Source organism: Dermacentor silvarum, chromosome 5 (genome assembly GCF_013339745.2).
Source record: "Dermacentor silvarum isolate Dsil-2018 chromosome 5, BIME_Dsil_1.4, whole genome shotgun sequence".
NCBI lineage: Eukaryota > Metazoa > Arthropoda > Arachnida > Ixodida > Ixodidae > Dermacentor > Dermacentor silvarum.
In genome coordinates, this window is record NC_051158.1 from 4,011,492 (window position 1) to 4,031,982 (window position 20,491).

At 43.8% G+C, this 20,491-nt stretch overlaps 1 protein-coding gene across 1 annotated transcript; it reads left to right on the forward strand.

The window, feature by feature from the left end:
* Nucleotides 1-3,479: 3,479 nt before the first annotated feature.
* LOC119452280 (uncharacterized) lies at nt 3,480-6,317 on the forward strand. Its single transcript, XM_049667289.1, has 2 exons — nt 3,480-3,787; nt 6,022-6,317. The coding sequence occupies exons 1-2, from the start codon at nt 3,709-3,711 to the stop codon at nt 6,315-6,317; spliced, it is 375 nt and encodes a 124-aa protein (XP_049523246.1). The 5' UTR covers nt 3,480-3,708.
* The last annotated feature ends 14,174 nt before the right edge of the window (nt 6,318-20,491 follow it).

Consider the following 20,491-nt stretch of genomic DNA (forward strand, 5'->3'; position numbering starts at 1 on the left):
AAATTCCAGCGATGCGGTTGCAAAACCACTACACCTGCTTATTATGGCTATACGAAATATTTTATTACTTTAGAGTATAGGGAATAATAATCATCTTCTGGCAGCTGTGGTTGCTGTGGTTGCTGCGATATTGTGGTGCCAGCATCCAAATTGCCTAGCACTCAGGTTTAATAATAGCAAAAGTGCAGGGTAACAAAAAAGATTGAAAAGTACCCAACCACTAAACAAGAAATGGGAAAAAATGATGGCCATAATGTTAAGAGACTTGGAGACAGCGATGTGAAGAAGAGAAAAAATCTGGGTAACCGATATTCTAATTACAATAAAGAGGAAGAAGTGGAATTGTAAAGGCCATGTAATTGCGCGGGTAGATAATCAGAGGTCTAAAGGATTATTCAGCGATCTCAAGGAAAGGCAAATGCAGTTGAGGATTGAAAAACTCTATAGGTGGGATTATACAAAAAGGAAATTTGCAGGGATAAGATGGGGTCAGATGGCACAAGATAGATGCACTTGGAGATGGCTGGGAGAGGCCTTGGTCAAGCAGTGGACGTAAACTAGACTAATCAAGAAGAAGAATATGTTGGAACAAGTTCTTCACGTGGACTTACAGCTCAGCAATATATGCTACTCCGAAACTTTTAAAGAAATACCTGTCACCAACGTTCTAGTCCTCCTAGTACAAGATAGACATCAATCTTGTCAAAATGGTGGTCACTTGTACTGCAGCAAATGTAAGGAACACAACGGCCACAAAACGTAGTTTCACAGTACTTGGCAGCATGTACGTCCGAACAACTTAATACTCCGCCTGCTCTGTTTCGATACTACTTAATGTCGATTATGGATTGGTTCCTTTCTTTTTGAGTCACGGCTGCAATGTCGCTGTAAATTAATGGAAAACGCGAACTCATCAAATAGCAACGCGAACCGAGATAGCGTCATTTACAACAATATAAATACGCGAGGAACGCTATCACTCTTTGAAGCCGCCACCAGAATGCGTAAAAGCAGATTATGCACATCTGATATCCAATTTGTCGGCACTATGAAATTGAGCGGCTTATTAACCAAGACTATGTAGATTAGAGGCCACGATGTCGAAGCTTCAATCCCAGTTATTTTACAAAAAAGCTCTATAGTATTTGTCCAATAAACAATACTGAGTTAGAACACGAAAATACTCGCACAAGGCTGTGTGAGTGGGACACAACAGACAATTCTTTCAATAAATTGATAGAAAGCCAGCACGCGAAAGATTGAGTAAAGCTGGCTCACAAAAATTTAGAATGTTGCATAACAGAATCGGCAGGAAAATGCCTGACAAACGTTTGCCCTCTTGCGAATCATTTCTAGTCAGATCTCAATCCCCCATTGAAATATGTGTGGGGTATGGCGTGACATCAACATTTTTCGATGGGAAGGGTGTACCAGAAACTAGTCGTGTAACACCCCCGAGGGGGCGGAGCATTAGTACGCGCACCGCCAGGCGTTTAACAATGGCCCAAGATGAACACGTACACTGCTCTACAAACAATGCCCAGGAAGTAATTCTATGCTGAATTTGGCCGCAAACCGGAATGCATAAAAATATTCACCATTCTTCGCCACATTCGGCTGAAACATTGTGTACTCTCTTGGACAATCTGAACAATGCACACGTTTCCTCACAATCGCTTGCTCTTTTCAACCATTCCGCACTTGCATTTGTTCCATTATTGCGAGGTATGCGCATTCTGAACCTCGGTTTTAGACAGGGCTTAGAATAGCGAACTGGCGCCACAATTTATCTCATTTAAATTTGGCGTTGTACAAGCGTTCTTTTTTTTTCTTTTCACCGTGAGCAGTTGCGGTACACATGCCATCGCCGGTCATAATTTTTGGAATCCGAAAAATTGAGCTGCCTAAATATTGGTAGATTTTTCTTAAGCTGAAAATTGAAGCTCTCCCCTTCATATGCAGATTGTTTGAGCAACTCCTTGTACATGCTACTAGTCAATCACTGGCGAGTTGGCCGCAATTAAAGAAAATTTAAGTCACTATTCTATATTTCAGATAATTTATTACCGTAGCTCTTAGTGGCACATGCGCCCCCAGCGATGCGCTAGATTTACATTTCAGTTTCACTGAAGGCAATATTCATACACAAGTTTGTAAGGCATGAAGATTTAGAATGCATTAATTTCTCACGCATATGGTGCTTCGGAGCTTAATTTGAAGAATGAAGGAGGAAGCCCAGCATCTAAAGTTCACCGTTTCGGAAGCATAAATTAGGTTCCGCGAGAAGACAAAATATATTCCGGCGTGGTTAAAATAGACAGGGAAACATACATTTTGCACCCTCATATTACATCTCAAAGGCGTGATCATCAATGGCAAATAAGGAAAATTAATAGCAGAATGAATCTTTCATGGCTCATTTTTTCCCTGCACCATCAGTCAATGCCACAATAATTTACTGAATGCCGAACTTAAGTGTATTTCCAAGCTCTGTTGATGTATGTATAATGGGGTGCACGGTTATTAAGGTGAAAGCCCTTGGCGGCGACCATGGCGAAACTGAGCCGTGGCGAAATATGGCCGACGCCACATAAAGTGCTGTGATTGACGCCAACTTTCTCAAGGAGGTTCCTGTAAAGAAAGTAAATAAATGCCTTCGAAAAGAAAATTAGTAAATTTCTGGTCTGGGTGGGAATTGAACCCGAACCTCCCATTCGCGAGACGAGCACGCTTCCCTGAAGCGTGCTGCACGGTTCCGGCTTGATAAATGTGTGCCTAGTGCGCGCGTGAGTGCACACGTCACGTCGCAGACATCTCGCTGACTAAAGGTATGGTCTAGTGCGTGCACTAACACGCTGCACATTAGGTACTAGGTTAAGTTCTCATATGTGGCGTTCAGGAGGTCACCTCAGTGCCACAGGTGTACCTCTCATTGCGGCTCGTTATGGCTTGCAAGAAGTCTAGCCCCTATTATATACCTTAATGCACTACCAATATGTCTTACAAAGAAGTCTAACCCGATTGTATAACTTCATGTATTACCAAATGTGCAGCAGGCTTTCGCCTTCTTGTCTTACAAGAGTGCAACACATGCCCAACGCTTCTCTTTTTATTTTTATTTTTTTGCTGCATAATGGTGTGCGCTGAAGTTGGTAATCGGCTGCACGCTGGCCACCTCATGCAAGCACTATGTATTCTTCCCGCCTGCAATATATGCCTTCGAGTGCTCCAGGTAGTTCAAATAAATAGAAGAACAAACCATACGTTCAAGGTTTCTTTGTCGATTGTAAATCCTTATCCGAGGACAGACCCACAGAATCAAGACACGTTTCTGGCGCCACGAGGTAACCTTTATTCAAAGTTCCTTTCTACTGACGTCAGATCGTCGGAAGGAAGGGAATTCTTGGCGAATGTCGTTGTCCTGTTGCCGCATTTTTAACGCATTTGACGCTCCTGCGGGCTTTTCTAAATGCTTTAAATCTAAAATAAATTTAAAAATTTCTTATCTACATAATAGGTATGACGACGAACAATATTCTAGCGAACTATTTTTCGTAGTGTTCTTTCCAAAGCTTCTCTACCGCACCTCACCTCCCCCCCCCCCCCTCCCTTCCAAGTAACAAGGAAGTTTCGGCGGCACTTTTGCATATAAAAGGCGCCTGTATCTTCCAAGAGTCCACAAGCTTTCTGCAGTCCGCATACAGAGCCATGGCTCGCCTCTTGGTACTCTGCGCACTTGCCGCGTCACTCTCCTGCATGGCCTACGGCCTCTCCAGCTCTTCTATTGGTGAGTGTTATTGCATGTTGTAACGTGAAATTAGTTATGATTAGTTATTAATTAGGTATTAGAGCGTTATTTCTCGCATATACATGTATATCCGAAATGTTTTGTCACATATTGGGCTCGCTGTGCGCTTGGCTTTGTGGAAGTTCTGCACGCGGTGTTTATGGGTTTCCCAACTAGGATTTCTAGCTGGGCCCAGAAATCTTGTTGTGGACGTTATTCCTAAGAAAGTTAGAGTCTGTGGAGTACTAGTGATTTCCGGAAGCTGCAAAACCGACAAACAGCTCTTTTATCGTCCTGCACCATTTCGTGGTGCACTTTCGTTTCAACTTTTTTCCCGCCACAGTGCAAGATCCCTAGCCAAATGCAGCCTCTTTGACCATAAGCCACCGCCTAAAACACTCTTAAAATTGAAGGAATGAATTGGTCACGTGTTGCTTCAGCTGTCCTCGCTGTGGTCATGTTGCCCACCCGAAGCAAAAATATTTTATGCATCATCCTGCGGTATCCCTTCTATTCACGTCAATACGCCCTCATTCGCGAGTGATATAAATACGTGGGTGAACTTTTTGTGAGGTAACCAAGAAAACCTCGCCATTTCAGTTCTTTCGCTCAATAACTTTACGTGTACTACGTACGGGTCTTACTTCCGGTTGCAATTTCTTTGAATTGATAAGCCGTGCAGTGATTGTCGTAGAGGACACGTTGTCGTAAATGGCACCTTACTGATGTGAGGGTGGCCGTTCTTGACTAGTCTGGTCTCCGCTGCAAACCGTTTCAGACTGTATGGTCACCTTTTTTTTCAGTGGTGGGTATAAGATGGAAAAATATATTAGAGTTGTCTATATCTCACTTTTCTTTGCTTTAGTTAACCGGTGCATCACAGTGCCCCTTTGAAATTATGCTCGCCCAAAAGGAGCTAGCTTCTCACTTCTACGGCCTTCTCCGAAATTGTGGACTGACGTCAGGCCATTTCTTGAAAGAATCAACTGTTTATTTCAGCAAGAATTGCCATTCAATCATCTGACATCTATTCTACTCAATGCATCACATGATTACACAATACGTCTTGTAATATATGCTAGACACCATACAATTCCCCACAGTTACAATTGAAGGACAACAAAATATAGGTTTTGCAACTGTACAAACCAATTTGGCGCATTTCAACTTTCTGTATGTTAGAAACCTCACTAAGCACCTACAACCGTCCTTCATTGACTATTAAAATACATGTACATACGCATTAATTCTAGTCAAACTGCCTTGGTAAGTTTTACGGTGAAGGATCCAGAAGACAATTTCTGCTGCCAAATGCAAAAATTGAAGCAAGTTGAGCTAATTACAATTCCCAATCTCAAATACGAGCCCAAACATTCAAGGTATTGCAAATACGTGCATAGACGGCATAACAATTGTAGGCATATAAGAGATATCAGTATATGTTTGTAATTTTCTCATGTTCCTCTAAAGGAATCTTGTTTTACTTGGCAAGTGATTAGGTCAAGTCATTATGCCCATAACACGTTTGTTTAAAATAATAAGAGCTGTTGTTATTCTACCCTTTCATCGACGTATCATATTACTTTGGTCAAGGAACAAGAAAACATTGTCTAATCTATGTAGTGCGGTCAAACTTCTGTAAAATATCCCCATGAAGTGGGCTTATGAGTGAAATAAAAGAATAACATTCGCATTGTAACTGCTTTCAAAATACATTTTTTTCAACATTGAAGACTCCACATAAGGGCAACTTGGCCACGTACATTTTTTTATTAATTTTAAAGATCTACTTAAGGTACTACATTTATTTTAGTTGAGTAGACACATTGTACACATTACAACAATGACGCATTATTTTGCTAGTTGCGGAGACAATGTTCCTTCTGCCCGCAAGAAGAGCATTTTCCAGAAATCACATTCAAGTGTTCAGTTGTGAGCCATCAAGCCCAAAATTTCCAAATCCAAAAGGCAAGCCCAAACGTTTCACGAACTTTTAGGCAATAAATGTCCTGGAGACAGGCACGCGTAAAGGAATACAGTGTTCACACAAAAGCGGATTTGCCGCTTCGCATTCGCCAATGCTTTCTGTTTCCCGTATATGCACGGCTCTACTTTGGTCACTTCAGCCGAACCGCCCCCAATAAACGCTCTAGTAAAGATACCATTGCGCACGCCCATTGCAACAAAGACTAATTAAACATACTCATAACACTTTCCTTTTGCTCATTTCCCAGGCAATGCGGCACGTTCTGGAAGTTCCAGCCTTGGCAGCAGCAGCGCACGTGGAGGTGGAGGGTGGCTTGGTCAGCAGCAGATGCAGCAGCCTTGGGGACAGCACATGTGGGGACAGCCCTGGGGACAACAGATGTGGGGGCAGTGGCCATGGGGACAGGAAGCTTGGGGAATGCTGCCATGGGGACAGGAGGGGTGGGGACCGCAGACATGGGTACCGGTGCCATGGGGACGGCAGCAGTGGCAGAGGCCTTCACACCACCAGCAGCAGCAGCAACAGCAACAGCAGCGTCATTAGTAGTGGTTTATCTATTAAACACTGTGACGATCAATAGCTCATTTTGCCTTGGAGAACCCGGCTACATAATAATAAAACAAGGTGTCAACTCCACGGGGAATATCAGGCTACTGTCGTTCTTTTCACGTGAATCCGTGCGTCTCTGTAAAATACGAAGATGAAAGCTCAGGAGCAACGCATAGTTATGTGGCTATAAGTGCGTCAGCGTCAAATAACCTGCACTAGCGTGGCTGAATACTAGAAATGTGGGACTTTGGTTTCAGTAAGGCTACATATCAAACTGTGGATCTGTGTGATTTACCTAGGAAAAACTAGTACTGTCGGCTGCGTCTTTAAATGAACTATATTAGTCATGCCCGTGCTAATGTAACCTTTAAAGTTTAGAAATTAGTATTTATCATATCTTTTAGTATACTCAGCGAATGAAAAAAAGGCGGCAAGCTTACTTTCATTCACCGCAGTACCTCAGTTTAAGCATGATATGTAAATCAGTTAAGCGGTAACTGTTAAATTGATTGCTTATTGAACGTTCCATAAACCTTTACACACCTTCATGAGTGTTTAGAATATTCCTCTACTTTTTAAGGCAGGTAAATCACCAAGAACACGGACAGTGAAAAGAATGAGGACCTACCGAGCGCTACTTCCTAATGAATTTATTTGTGAATTTTACTGAAGCAAATAAACTCAGTGGGAAGTACCGCTCCCTATGCCCATATTCTTTTCCCTGGCAGTGTTTCTTGCGCTTTGTTTGCTTTAAAATGTCGCCGTAGCAACTAGCTCGAATGCAGACCATAGTTTAGTATATTTCTGTACTTCTTTCTGTTGGGGAGCGAGAATACCATTCCTCTGGATTGTTACTGGAGAACGTAAAGCCCTCTTGCTGCCTAATTACGTGTGTTTTGTAGTACGTCCTGACGTGTGCTAACGATGTTATAGAATAGAATAGAATGTTTATTCTGACATGTGTACACATACAGACAAAGCATGTTTCCTGACTAGGCCTTCATCCCGGTTTATAAAAAAACGGTACAGCAGTGGCGTTGGTAAAGAAACGTTCAAAAACAGCTCAGGTCACATACATCACATATACAATTCATCCATAACATTTACCAATTACATACAAACTTTCGCAATAAATGTAAAATTTAAACAATTTCATACTGATAGCGTATGTTAACAATATGATCTGTAAACATAAGCAAATGAGAGGTAAATACTTCTAGCAGTATTTGCAAGAAGACTAAACAATATGCATAACGTTACATCAGGAGTGTAATGAAGTACACTTAAGCAAACAGAAGTAGACATCGCAAGTGGTAGGACATGGTCATTGACACCAAGGGAGTTCTTGCTGCAATTAAAAGTTGTTTTATTGTTATTTGCCTAAAAAATTAACCACTAATACATTTGTTATGTTATTAAAATCCTTTTCCTATTCCTTTCCGCTAGTTTACCACTTAAGGGACCACCTTTTTTACACGTGTAATTAAGGCCCGCCCTCGTGTACGGCCTGCCCCCCCCCCTTTTTTTTGGAGTGCTAAAATTAGGAAAACAACGTTTCACTAACCGTCACACGCACAAACCCACGCTGGTTAATTTCTGCAAGCCGCTACAAATTGGCACTAGTCAGGAATAGCGCCAACCCTACTAGGTATAGCACCAACCTAACCTTGCATCATTTCCACCGAGCACTAACCTATGTATCTAAGTAGAGCTTCTTTCCTCATTCAATACAAAAACGGTACTACCAAGTGAAACTAGGTTATTGTCTTTAGAGCAATTTTTGTATACGTTAAATTAATACATGCGATGTTTATTATAACCTGTTGTATCTTTGATATTGAAACAATCGTGATTTTTAAGGCGTCGAAGTTAATTTAGGCAGAAACAAGTTTTGATGTTGTATCCAATGTACTATCGACCAAAAACGTTTACGGACCACGAGATCTCAGAAAACGCTAAATATCCGAGCAGCCTTTAAGAGTAGCCAGTAAACCCATACATCACAATGTTGTTCGCATATACCAGCAGAGGCTGGAAATGTGAATACCACGCTGCGTTTTGAGGCTGCGCAGAAAATCCAGCTTTTTGTCAGATCCCTTGGTCTGCAAACTTTTTTGGTTGATGGTACACACCCCCTCCTGCGATAGAGCAATTGGGCTGCAACAGGTATAAAGAAATACATAAACAGATAAGTTAGTAAATACACACATATACATACATAAGCGGTTGAAGTAGGCTAAAATGCCAGTCGCAATATAAAAAGTTGGCAGCAGTGAATTCGCCGTGGTGGCAGCAGCGGGACTGCACGGCTTATGCTATGTATGGCCTTCTATACCTCGTAGATTACTTATCGTCCGCAGGCCTCGATCGTCCGCAGGCCTCGGGGGGGTGCGCGGTGCGGATGCGGACAACGGATTCGGAGAACGCGGTCTTGCGCGCACTGGGTTGGCATTCCGCCGATGGTCATAATAGGTCAACGCGGACAAACCTCGAGTGGAACGGCTGTACACAGTGTTGTGGCGCCGGCTTCTGAGTCCCCTGAGGGCTAGAGACGGCGCCGAGGTTTATGGCCTAGCATTGTTGACCATGTGCTGCGCGTACGGAGCGGGGGTCCACTCCCCTACGCGTCCGGGCGGCAACCACGTTTATCTTGTTTTGAGCGCTGAGAAAAGCCCGCGTAGTGTCAAGTGTCAGCTTGCAGTGCGCGCCATAGAGGCACAGTGCGCATGCGAGGATCGCGTTCGAAGAACGTCGTCTTGAAAACACCGGGTCCGAATGCCGCCAACGGTCATTATTTTTTCACGCAGAAAAACTTTGAGGGGAGGACTGCGGTACGCAGTGTTGGGACACCAGCTCCCGAGCCTCCTGATGGCTAGAAACGCCACCGAGGTTTGAGATGGCCGAGCAATAAATCGTGCGTGCCTGGCGTGTTTGCTGAGGCCGTCACTGACCACGTGGAAATAGCAGAGGAAAACGGAGTTGCGGAAAGAAGGAAAGCAGGGTTGTTTTCCAATACATCTCCTTTTAATTGTAAGCCCATCCCTTTGGGTTGTGGCTTAACAAACTTTCAGCTCTCATTGGCAACTACTTCCGAGGGATGGGCCAACGGTCCTACCGCCCTTTTTCTTTGTCTCTTTCACCTATAACAAACGAGACGAGGTTCTTGTTCCTCAGTCTAGGCTGTAATCACTAAACCTGATTGATCAGTAAGACTCCGTACGATGCAACGCTAGTCTGGGCCGTAACCACTTAGTGGTAGAACAGTGAGGCTCGGTTGGTCGTATGTAGTGACAGTTGTTCTAGGCTCTAATTTAAGACAGGTCGAAGAGTAAGGCACTGTTTACTTGTGTGTTTTGCATCAGTGTTGTTTTGCTAACTCTGCATTTGACTGTGTAAATATTTTCGTTGCAATATATCTTCAAGTTTTGTAACCTCCAACCTGCCTCCTGCTTCATCAACGCCGATAAACACCTTGAAGAGACTTTCATCGAATTCAAGGACAAAGAACAAACTTAACTCCCTCTACTACGGCGTGCCTCATAATCAGAACTGGTTTTCGCACGTAAAACCCCAGAAAGAAGAAGAACCCGTGACTAATCACAAGCCTTCGTGTACGTCACGGCCTATCCCATCGTGGTACCGCCGCGCCCACAGCGGAAAGCTTGAGACAAACCGGACGCAAGCATTGCCAGGCTTCACTTAGCATTAGGGCCTGCACGAATAACCACTCCTGCTCATCCTCCTTCTGACCGGCTTCACTTAGCAGTAGGGCCTGCACGAATAACCACTCCTGCTCATCCTCCTTCTGACCGTGGAGGAAGCAGCGGGGCTGCACAGCTTATCTTGTGTGTGATCTTCTATACCTCGTAGGTTCAGACGCTGTCAGGGTATTTACATGAGCCCGACATAAGCGGGTTGGGTCAGCGTGCCGGGCGGAAATAGGGCTGTCGAATTCACGTATGCACTATCGGGTCACTCTGAACCAGCGCCGAGTCAGGGTGAGGCAGCCCGACTACGTGGGGTTCGATGACCCAGGCCGGCCCGTTTGCAGCGCGCGTGTAAACGCGGAATGGTCGGGCCCGAGCCAGCCCCGAGACTTGAACGGGACGATTGAGACGTTGGCGTTTTTGTGCGCTGGTAGCAGGAATAGTATCAGGGTAGGGCAATCCCAAGACTGCGCAATATCTTATTCATGTAACCATACGAGCCGTGAAATAGCGCTGTTGCAGATGGTTGCGGGAACCAGAAGCCTTGTTCGAGCACGTTCATCACGTCTCGATCCGATGCTGCGTCTCACCATTGTCCCAACGCACCTTACGTGAAGTCATGTAAGCGCGGTCACGTCGCGCTCGGTCAGCCCGAATTCCGACGACCCTTCGGGTCGGGTTCAAGTAAGCGTAGCCTGCGTTTGACAGACGTGTTCACGTTGCTTATACTACTGCTGTTGGTGCTGCCAAATAAATATTTATTATTGCGATAGCAATTATATGGACACTTCAACCGGATTTCCGCCGTCGGCGTCGCCGTCGCCGTGAGGTTCCGTATAGATCCCAAGGGCGATAAAATCGTCGCCGCGCGCCGTATGCGCGAGCGAAAGCGCGCGGGGTACGCGCGCTATCATGGAGGGCGAACTCCCCCGCGCGCTATCACGGAGAGCGAACGCACGGTGGAAAGCAAACGCGACCGTCGCCTGAAAGGCCGTGGGGGTATGGGAGGGAGGGAGGTGGGGCGGCGCTGTGCTCCGGCACCAAAGGCGTATCTTCCCACTCAATCTCCCACGCGAAAGCAAGAAACGGGAAGAGGGGGGGAGGGGGCAGCTTCTCCTCTGCCAACAACTTCTCCTCTGCCCTTTGCCCGCGGTGCCGGTCGCCCGCACCGTCTCTTATCTCCACACGGCTCTGACCTTTGTATGCGCTGTGCATTCGCCGCTCAGTTTCCGTTGAAGCGATAGACCCCGCGAACCTGCGCTTGCTGCCAGCGTTTTGACAGTCGTTGGCTGCGGTCATTCAGTGGGATCTATTCATGTTTGCTTGTGCGCGCTGACACCACGATTGTTAATTCAGTTAGTAAGCCAATGTGTCCAAGTTTATGCAGCAGATAAAACTACTATCCCCTCTCCGAATAGCCCTCTACTAATTTGCTATCGCAATCGATGCTTCGCCTTTCGGGCGAAACTGCGACATTTTTTGTTCTCTTGTCCTTCCTACAATAAATCCTGAAGCACTGAAAATGCTGGAAGATGTGAAACAGGAAATTCCTAATGAGTGGGCGTCTCTACAGAGAAAATTTAGTATCGGAAAGACGATTAAAACTAGCCTGGAAGGTTTTAGCAAATTCTTTTGAAAAAATGTATACCCTTTGGAAGGCTATTCACAAATAAAAAGCTGAAAGCAAGGGTGATAATGTTTTCCTCACTTCTGGGTGTTCACGGCTATACAAACGGGCACTCGAAGCTGAGCTAAATGTCGTACAACTAGGCCAACTCTTAAAAAATAAGAATCTATAAATCAAAAGTGCCCAACTTCATCGTGCGAAAGACTATCTAGCATTTTACTTTTACTTTCGCAGTGCCAAATCCTATCAACCCATAGCTGTGCGGAATACATTGCGAGGGCGAACGCCACGGCTTCACCTTCAGAAAGTTTTGCACCTGTTAGGGCTTATTTTGTCCGCGAACTAAAATAGCTAGCCATCTTGCAAGCATTTCCTTCCTTTACAGCTTTAAAGCCCAGTACTTCCAGATCAGGAACGACCTGAGTGACAGAACATTCTCGAGAGGAAAGTATCAATCGCAGACGTTTCAAGAAAGGAAAGGCAAGGAGTGCAAACCACGAAATATTACGCGGGGACAGGATGCACCCCAAAAGCTGTAAACATTATTTGGAGTGTTGACATAAGTGTGTTATGCTTGACAGGAGCGTTATGTTATGACAGGAGTGTTATGTTTAACTATCTAAAAGAAAGAGAGAGAGAAAACATTCATTTCCACCATCGAGGTCGTTCTGCTTGAGTACGAGTGGGTGGTGTCCTCATTCCAGGATTCCACTGGCCACGGCTGCTCGACGTACTTCCTGGACTAGAGCTTCTTGTCCCGCCAAGGTATCGCCGGTCAGCTGTACCCCCCACCACTCAAATGACGTGCTAGGCGTCTTTAAGTGTTGAGGTATACCCCCGCACCCCCACGAGATGTGGAAGAGTGTAGGGCATGTGTCGCCGCACCAGGGGCAGATGCCGCGATATGTTTGTGGGTATATTTTGCTGTATCTGTGTAGGTTTGGGGATGTGTTCGTTTTGATAAGTCTGAGAGCTACTGCCTCTTCTGTGCTGAGTTTTTTGTGAGGGGGAGGATAAATCCTGTGGTTGAGTCACTGGATCTCGAGTTGGTCACAGTAATTAGATGGCTGGGGCACGAAGGTAAAGGGTGCCACGACATCCGGTGAAAGATAGACGTCCTTTAATTGCGAACATCGAGGCGAAGTGCCCTAGTCCCGCACGCGGGCGTGGCCTAGTGCCCCCTAATAGCCTCGGTGAGCATTATATTTACGCTTCATCTTCACATCTGTACATACTCATCATCACGACTTGAGACCATTGTTGTGGGGCTTTCGCTCGGGACAATAATTATTTTGCTCCAGAGATGCCAGCTCTTTCTTTGTTGCCCTGTTTTGGCTTTTCTTTTAGATAGTTAACGAGACGAGCGGGGCAAAACCAAGCTCTGCAGTAATTCACTTACGATAAGCAATATCAACAAATTGAGTACCAGAATTAACACAACTGGTTCTACAATCAATTGATCGAAGAATACGCAAAAAATTTACTTTGCCTAGTAGTTTCCTGTGAATAACCATATCTGAGACGCCCAAAGTTATTAGGCGAATCAATTAGCTTGCTATTATCAATAATAATAATAATAATAATAATAATAATAATAATAATATCATGGGAATGCAGCAGGCAATCATACCCAAGACCTCGTGCCTTCAGCAGCAGCACTTGATGTCCGGCAGCCACCACGGTAGGTTCAGCAACCACCGCGGTTGGCAATTTGAGGCATAATTTCAATGGCCAGGAGAAAAGTAACCCTGGGTAAGTTCTGAAAATTTTAGAAGTTTTAGAACAAGCCCCTTTTTCGAGTAATATAATTGGACACATGCTTAGCATTTTCTCCGCTTGACGGCTTTTCTTTGCATGCTACGCATGTTTTCGGTGGCGCAGTGTTTGCGCGCACTCTGCCATCTGGTGGGAAATGTAAACAGAGCGAAAGGAACAGCAGCTTACCTTGCCGAAAGACGGCGCCACTAGTCTGAAGAAGTCAGTTCGACCGTAAGCCGAGTGAACAACCATTTTTTTCCTTTATTTCGATTGTGAACCTGAAAGTGTTGGTGATGAACAGTTTGCAGGCCACAGAAAAAAACGTGCTTTTTGTGGAAGATTTCAGGGCTTCCAAGTTGTCAGAAAACAAGCGTACTAGCTTCAACAGCGAATAAACGCTCCCACTGAAAACATCTATCGGTAGCCGGGAGAAGTCGAACAACACGAAGGATAACAGGAATGGAAAATGGATAACAGGAATGGAAAATAACAGGAAATTGGAGCGGGCACGGCCATGTAATGGGTAGGGTAAACAACCGGTAGACCATTAAAGTTACAGAATGGGTGCCAAGGCAAGGGAAGCGCAGTCGAGTATGGCAGAAAATTATGTGGGGTGATGAAATTAGGAAATTTGCAGGCGAAAATTGGAATCAGCCAGTGCAAGACAGGGGTAATAGGAGATCGCAGGGAGAGGCCTTCGTCCTGCATTGGACATAAATATAGGCTGATGATGATGGTGATGATGATTACCATTATTCGCAGCTCTGGCATTTTCTTTCAGTCAATTATTGCTCGCTGTTTACAATGTTGTCATGTTTTGCAGATTACTCTTAAAAATTATTGCTAATGTGGCAGTATTTCAAAAATAACCTCCTTTAAACATGAAAACGTTACTACGAATGAATGGACCGTCAAAGAAACACGAAATGATGTAAACAGATATTTTTATATTACCTCCTTTGATATCAGCGGCGCCAATTCTGGCAAGCCATCAGGAGAGTGTCTGAAAATTTGTGTAGCGTAATTTTTTTTACCGTACGGAAATTAGGTTTTAAATGCACTTCAGACCGAAAACAAAACACAGAGAGCTCTGCAGTGAAAGCCTGAACTGCTACATAAAATTTTTGTAGCTTCCAGAAAAATGAGGGCGATGATAACGGCAGGACGAATGCAATTTGATTATAAAATTTGCATAAACATACTTCACCCTAGTCAAGTTGGGTCTATTAAATATTATGTTTTGGTGCACGAGAAGATATTGCAAAGACATGCTCATATCATGCTTTTTTTTTAGTTGAGTCAGTTGAGAAGCTTTCCGACGGCTCTTTAAACTATATTGGTTCACTGTACCCAATGTGTAGGTAAGGTACTAAAGATTGCGCATATTACCCAATTTGTTTTCTCGGATGCAACTTCGGATGACTAAACAAAATGATGACAACCATGATGAATATACCCGTTACACATACCAATAAATTAGGTTCAAGGAACCCATGCTACATGTGGACAGTAAAACGATTCTAGTACAGTGCTATACAGTTTCTAAAAAAACTTCAATGAGCACCAAATCTCCTCGCATTTATATTAAGGATGACAGACCCAGCTGGAACAAAATGAAGGATGCGTTACAATGCCGCTAAATGTGTTTACTAAATCCACAATAAATGATTGACAAAAATCCGCTAAAAATCACAAAACGCTGAGAATATCAATTCAAGGCAGGGCATTAATGCTTCTTATTAGGCCGGATCAGCTATGACGAGTGGCTAGTGCCATAAAGTAGCAGTAATAGTCCATAACTTTTTTTTCTGATTTTGATGTTCATAAATACTGTCACTACTAGGTGGCAATATTCATTTATCTGTTTATGTGACGGGATGACGCGTCATTTAAGGTATGACGACACTCTTGAAGTATCAAGTTTAAGAATAAAATGAAATTTGCCATTTTTATTTTTGGAATAACCCCATGCACTCTTTTATTTATTGCTAAAAAACGTTATGCTTCTGCCCTCTACCACACAGAAGTTAAATAATGTATAATAGCTTCCGTCAAGCTTTGTTTTCACGATTTCATCAATGTATTTCTTTCACACTAGTGACATTTGAATTTTGTATATATAACATACTGTTCGCATCATTATTATACTTATTAAAAAAGCATTTTGATAGATTAACTCCTAATTTTCACAAAGGGCACCGTATAATTTGTGTGCGCTCGTTTGCACCATAGTGGAAGGTGCCGATGCTCGCAGTGCCATGCCAATTGCCTTTCTCACTATACATTTTCCATCAGCGTTGCAAGTAAAACCACTCTTGCGCGACCAGCAGCCGGACGGCATAACTTAGTACGTAGAAGTGGCGGAAGCAATGATTTGCAATCTGTAGACACATGGCAAATGATGATGACCACATGTCACTCGTAAGTTCCAGTTAGTGTCTCATTGACTGGAAATATAAAGCTCAAGTGCAAGAAGACAAGGTAAAGATGCAGGGAGAGCCCTGCTAAAATGTGGAAAATATGTTGCTCTAGTATATATCTTTGTTGTGCATACTGCAATTTATAATCGTTATTCCTGTTTCTCTCCAAATGTGAACTTGTACCTTTTTTGTTACGCTAAAATTGATGACGTTCTACTCAATAAACATTATTTTTTGAAACTTTCCGGGATGATTGCATACTTATTAGGATGTATAGGGAAACAGTGCTGTTAAACACTAAATAATGTTTATCCTCCAACCTGTTATCTCAAAATATAGCCTTTAAAAACACCAGTTTATGTGTATGTGTTCGGTCTTTCAGGGATAATTGAATACACAATCAATAAATACTTTGCATTCTCTTTAAATGCACACCTAAACCGTATATCTAATAAAATTATTAAGAAATAAAGCAACATTTTGCTCACAAGGTATGAGTGTTGGCATTAGAGACAAATGTATAACGTCTCACCAAAAAATGCTGCGTTATTGATGATAGTACATACCTTTTCAAGGATTTAGGCAAGTAGATAACGATAAAGTTGCCTTCATGACGAGGGGAACCAGTAATAGAGTGTTAATTCCTAAAATAAGTTTTTTTTTTTTTGTCTGCAGAGTGTCGTTATACCTCAAGTGGTAACTGCTTAAAATACGAGATAAGAAAGAACTAAAACCACCACAAGTGCTGTGCCGTCTTTGTTGCGCCCTTTTTTGTAACGTTCCCACGAAACGTTAACGTGTATAAGAGCGCTCAAGTTTCTGTTGTGTTGCAATATCTCACTAGTGACAGCACTCTTTTATCATAGTTCAAAATAAACCACTTTTCCACGTGGAGTTTAGTTGGAGAGTGAAGGGAGTTTTTTAACACTATCTTCGCTTGATTGAATTTGTTGTCCACCTCCGTTTGAAGTCGCAATCTTCAGTCGACCCAATGTAATGCCTCATCTTATGGTTGCCTTCTTTCATGGTGGATGGCGTTTTGGGCATCACACGATATCCGCCTTCAGCACACATAGTGCAGTATGTCTGTCTATTTTAGTTCAACCAAAATGTTTGCACAGATTTACTTTTAGTCATTCAGAACTTTTCCAATTTAACAATCTCACCAAGCCCACTGATTTGCTAGCACTTTAGTCATATCTCTGGCCCTTTTTATATGTCTCCATTCTTTTTATTCTATTTCTTTTAAGCAATACTTGGTATTAAATGGAGGTATTTTTGCTTTAAAATTTTGTTTTCTTGCAAAATAATATTTTTTCCGACGACCCTACATCTTCTCTTTCTTAGTTTCTGCGCTTAATACGATGTATCACGCATTTAACTTTTCCAGACCAAACAATATGAAAGACTTGCCTTTTTTGATCGAGTTTGGCTGACTTATATATAAATATATATATATATATATATATATATATATATATATATATATATATATATATATATATTAAGTATTGTTGTACTGAGTACTGGGCGTACAGGAGCCGGTCTTGGGAAGCAAGTGAAGCTGGACCTTCTAAAGCCTGTGTCTGTTCGCCGGCAACTACCCGTTGTTTCGCATAACCTGGGCAAAAGTCTTTCTTTTTTTATTATGGTGTAAGTTAGGCGAAGAAGTCCAGTGGCATACTGTTTGTAGTCGACTTGAATTGCTGAGAGGATTTTAGTTTTTGAGAAGAGCAAATAGTCGGTTACTTCGCTCAGCTTAATTTAGCAATTGCTATACTTTAATGGACAGATTGATTAGGCAAAATAGTAGAGCATGCTCAGAAACAAAAAATGAAGATGTTTTCCCGGGATCTGAACAAATTCAGCAAGATACTAAAATAAATACCTCCCTGTTGGCTTACGCGTATGATTTGCGGCGCTCTTAACGGTGTTTCATAATAACGGAGCCCGTGTGTTTGTTGCAAACGAGCAGACGACGAGGGTGTTTGGTGACGCTGTCAGAGCCGGCCGATCACTTATTATTTTGGACAGGGGCAGATGTCTATCTTCGTAAGGATGTTACTGATGCGACTGTCTGCATAGAGTTTTCTTACAAAAAAAATAATGTGCCAGATAGGGGGAAATAAATGCTTTGGTCTGGATCTGGCGCAAGATTGAACTATGATTGGGGGTTAAGGGAATGGTGAGGGGAAGGTAAATCTCGTCTACCTTTCTTGTAATACGCCGTGATCTGGTGGTAGGTGTATATACTCTCTCCTGGTTCTTTCATGGGGTTGGGTGAGTGGTCATCCAGGGTCCGGAGGGAAAGACCTCGGACTTGCGCATTAACGCGCTCGTTCCCGGGGACACACTCATATCCACGTACCGAGGTTATGGTCACCGGGTGAGGAAGCGAAAGGATGTTTCGTAAAATGTGTGTGACCGTCTTAGTCGTTATGCCTTGAAGGAAGTAACGGTATGCACTTTGGGAATCGGTGCAGACTTTTGTAATGGTAAACTGCTAGGGCACCACACCACTGCTAGGGCTAATGCGACCCGCTCATCTACGTCGGTGCGCGCTGTTTTCATCGAGGCAGGGATGTTAATGCGTCCGTCCTCTGTCATGGCAGCAGACGTGGTCGTTCCTTCGAGTGGACCGACTGCGGCTTCGACGCAGAGGACGTCTTCGAAATCTTGATCACGCCGCGCCTTCCGTCGGCCCGGGTAGCGGTGAGAAGTCATGTTTCGTGGCAACGTTCTGAGTTGCATGGGAACCGAGAGTCTAACGGGAAAGGGTAACCACGGCTCTTCATTCAGAATCATGCCGCTTGGCTCGCACCACAGAGATCGGAGTACGTTTCGCCCAGTGGGTATTCGGGAGAGGCGCAGAGGTTGATTACTTCTCTGTGTCGGTATGATTTCCTGGACGGTATTATAGGGATCCGTTTGTAGGATGCCGGTATTGTTAGCGCTCACCGGTAGCCTTAGTACGGTCTTAACCGCCCGCCTGATCAGACTATTAGCCTGATCCAGCTGTTTTTGAGTGCAGTGGTGATACGGAAGGTGGTAGGCGAGGCGACTGACCACCAAAGCTCCAATCATTTGCATGGTGTCCTTTCCACATAGACCGCGATTGCGCGACGCAATCCGGCGAACCAGTCCCGAGATTTTCTTTATTTGCTTATCGAGGAGCCTCACGGCAAAACGCGCGTCCAGGTTAGATTGGATGAGCAGACCCAGTATCCTTAATTTATTACATTGGATGCGTAGACCCAGTATCCTTAATTTATCTACCTTAGGGGCTGGTTGACCGGGTACGAACAGCTATATGCCTGGGTCGCACGTGTTGGGTTTACTCATGAGCAGTTGGGACTTTTCTGGCGAGCAGAAGTGTCCCATCATGCTAATATGCCGTTCGATGACGTTGATAGCTGTTTGTAGGACACCTTGGGCCTCCCCAATACCTTAAGACACCCATAGGGTCATATCATCAGCATAGACCTCGTGGTGCAATTAATTATATCTCTAGCTCTCTGGCAAGTTGGCCCGGGCCATGGCTATGTTTATACAAACTCCAACTTGGCAAATAATTGAGAATTAATCATGGTAAGGGGTGCAAGCATGGTTATGACAGTAACGATAATGACAGTGGAATACAATAATCACTCAATAATGACCATTACTCTGCAAAAAATGACAGTGACTAATAGAAAAAAATATTAACACTGACAAAAGAAAAAGAAAATCTTGCGCTTGTGTAGTTCAAACACTGCTCAGATCATGCACTTAATGTAACTCCAATCCTGCTCAAATTCTGCGCTTGTGTAGTTCAAATCCAGCGTTAATGCAGCTCCACTGACGTGGAACCTAGGGAAGTGCGAAGCAGTGATGAGCCGGTGTTTCCCTTATGTTATTCTTGTGCTATTCTTGCACATATGAGGAGGAATCGAGCGCTTGTGGGGTAGTGGCGCCGTCTCTTGCGCTGCGCTAGTACCAGACTGGTGTTTCGGGAGAGATTTTCATGAGTTTCTGCTAATTCCCACATATCCGTGGCTCATACCCACATATCCAATGCAGGTATGTGCCACACGTGATTTTATTATCGTTAATCGTGACGTAACTGCGGAGCATCGGATGTCATTGATGTTATGGCCTAATGTGAGTCATACATTCGTACCTTTCCAGGCCAATTTTGGTATATACCAAGTGAACTAGACACGAGTTTTCGGCAGATCTTTTTTTGTGCGTGACCATGACGGACATGACATCACATTAGACGCCGACAGCCCGAAGGGCGGCGCATAAGCAGTGTCACATACTCAGTGATCGAAGTTGGTCCAATGATTGGTTTCGAACAGTTAGCAATTCGAGCAGAAGTGTCCCGTCATGCTAATATGCCCCCCGTGGCCAATGTCAGCGAGGTCACAGGGTACACTCCGATGCCCATGGGTGCTAACTGTGTCACGCGAAGAATTGGTGAATGGCTTAATTCAATCCTGTATAGCTAAATCAGATGCGTACACTTGCGTTTATTCAATACAGTGGAACGTTTAATATCACTGCAATGTCTGCGTGTACTGCACGGAACCCAAACTTAACGTCACATAATGCGTATGTTGATGCACTATACAGTTCCCAGGCTATATGCCGAAATTCAAACATCAGTTTACGTAG

What these genes read in the sequence shown, in the direction of transcription:
- LOC119452280 (XM_049667289.1), top strand. Translation starts at nt 3,709, where the DNA reads ATGGCTCGCCTCTTGGTACTCTGCGCACTTGCCGCGTCACTCTCCTGC. An exon ending in CCTCTCCAGCTCTTCTATTG is followed by an intron (nt 3,788 to 6,021) that starts GTGAGTGTTATT and finishes CTCATTTCCCAG; the next exon opens with GCAATGCGGCACGTTCTGGA.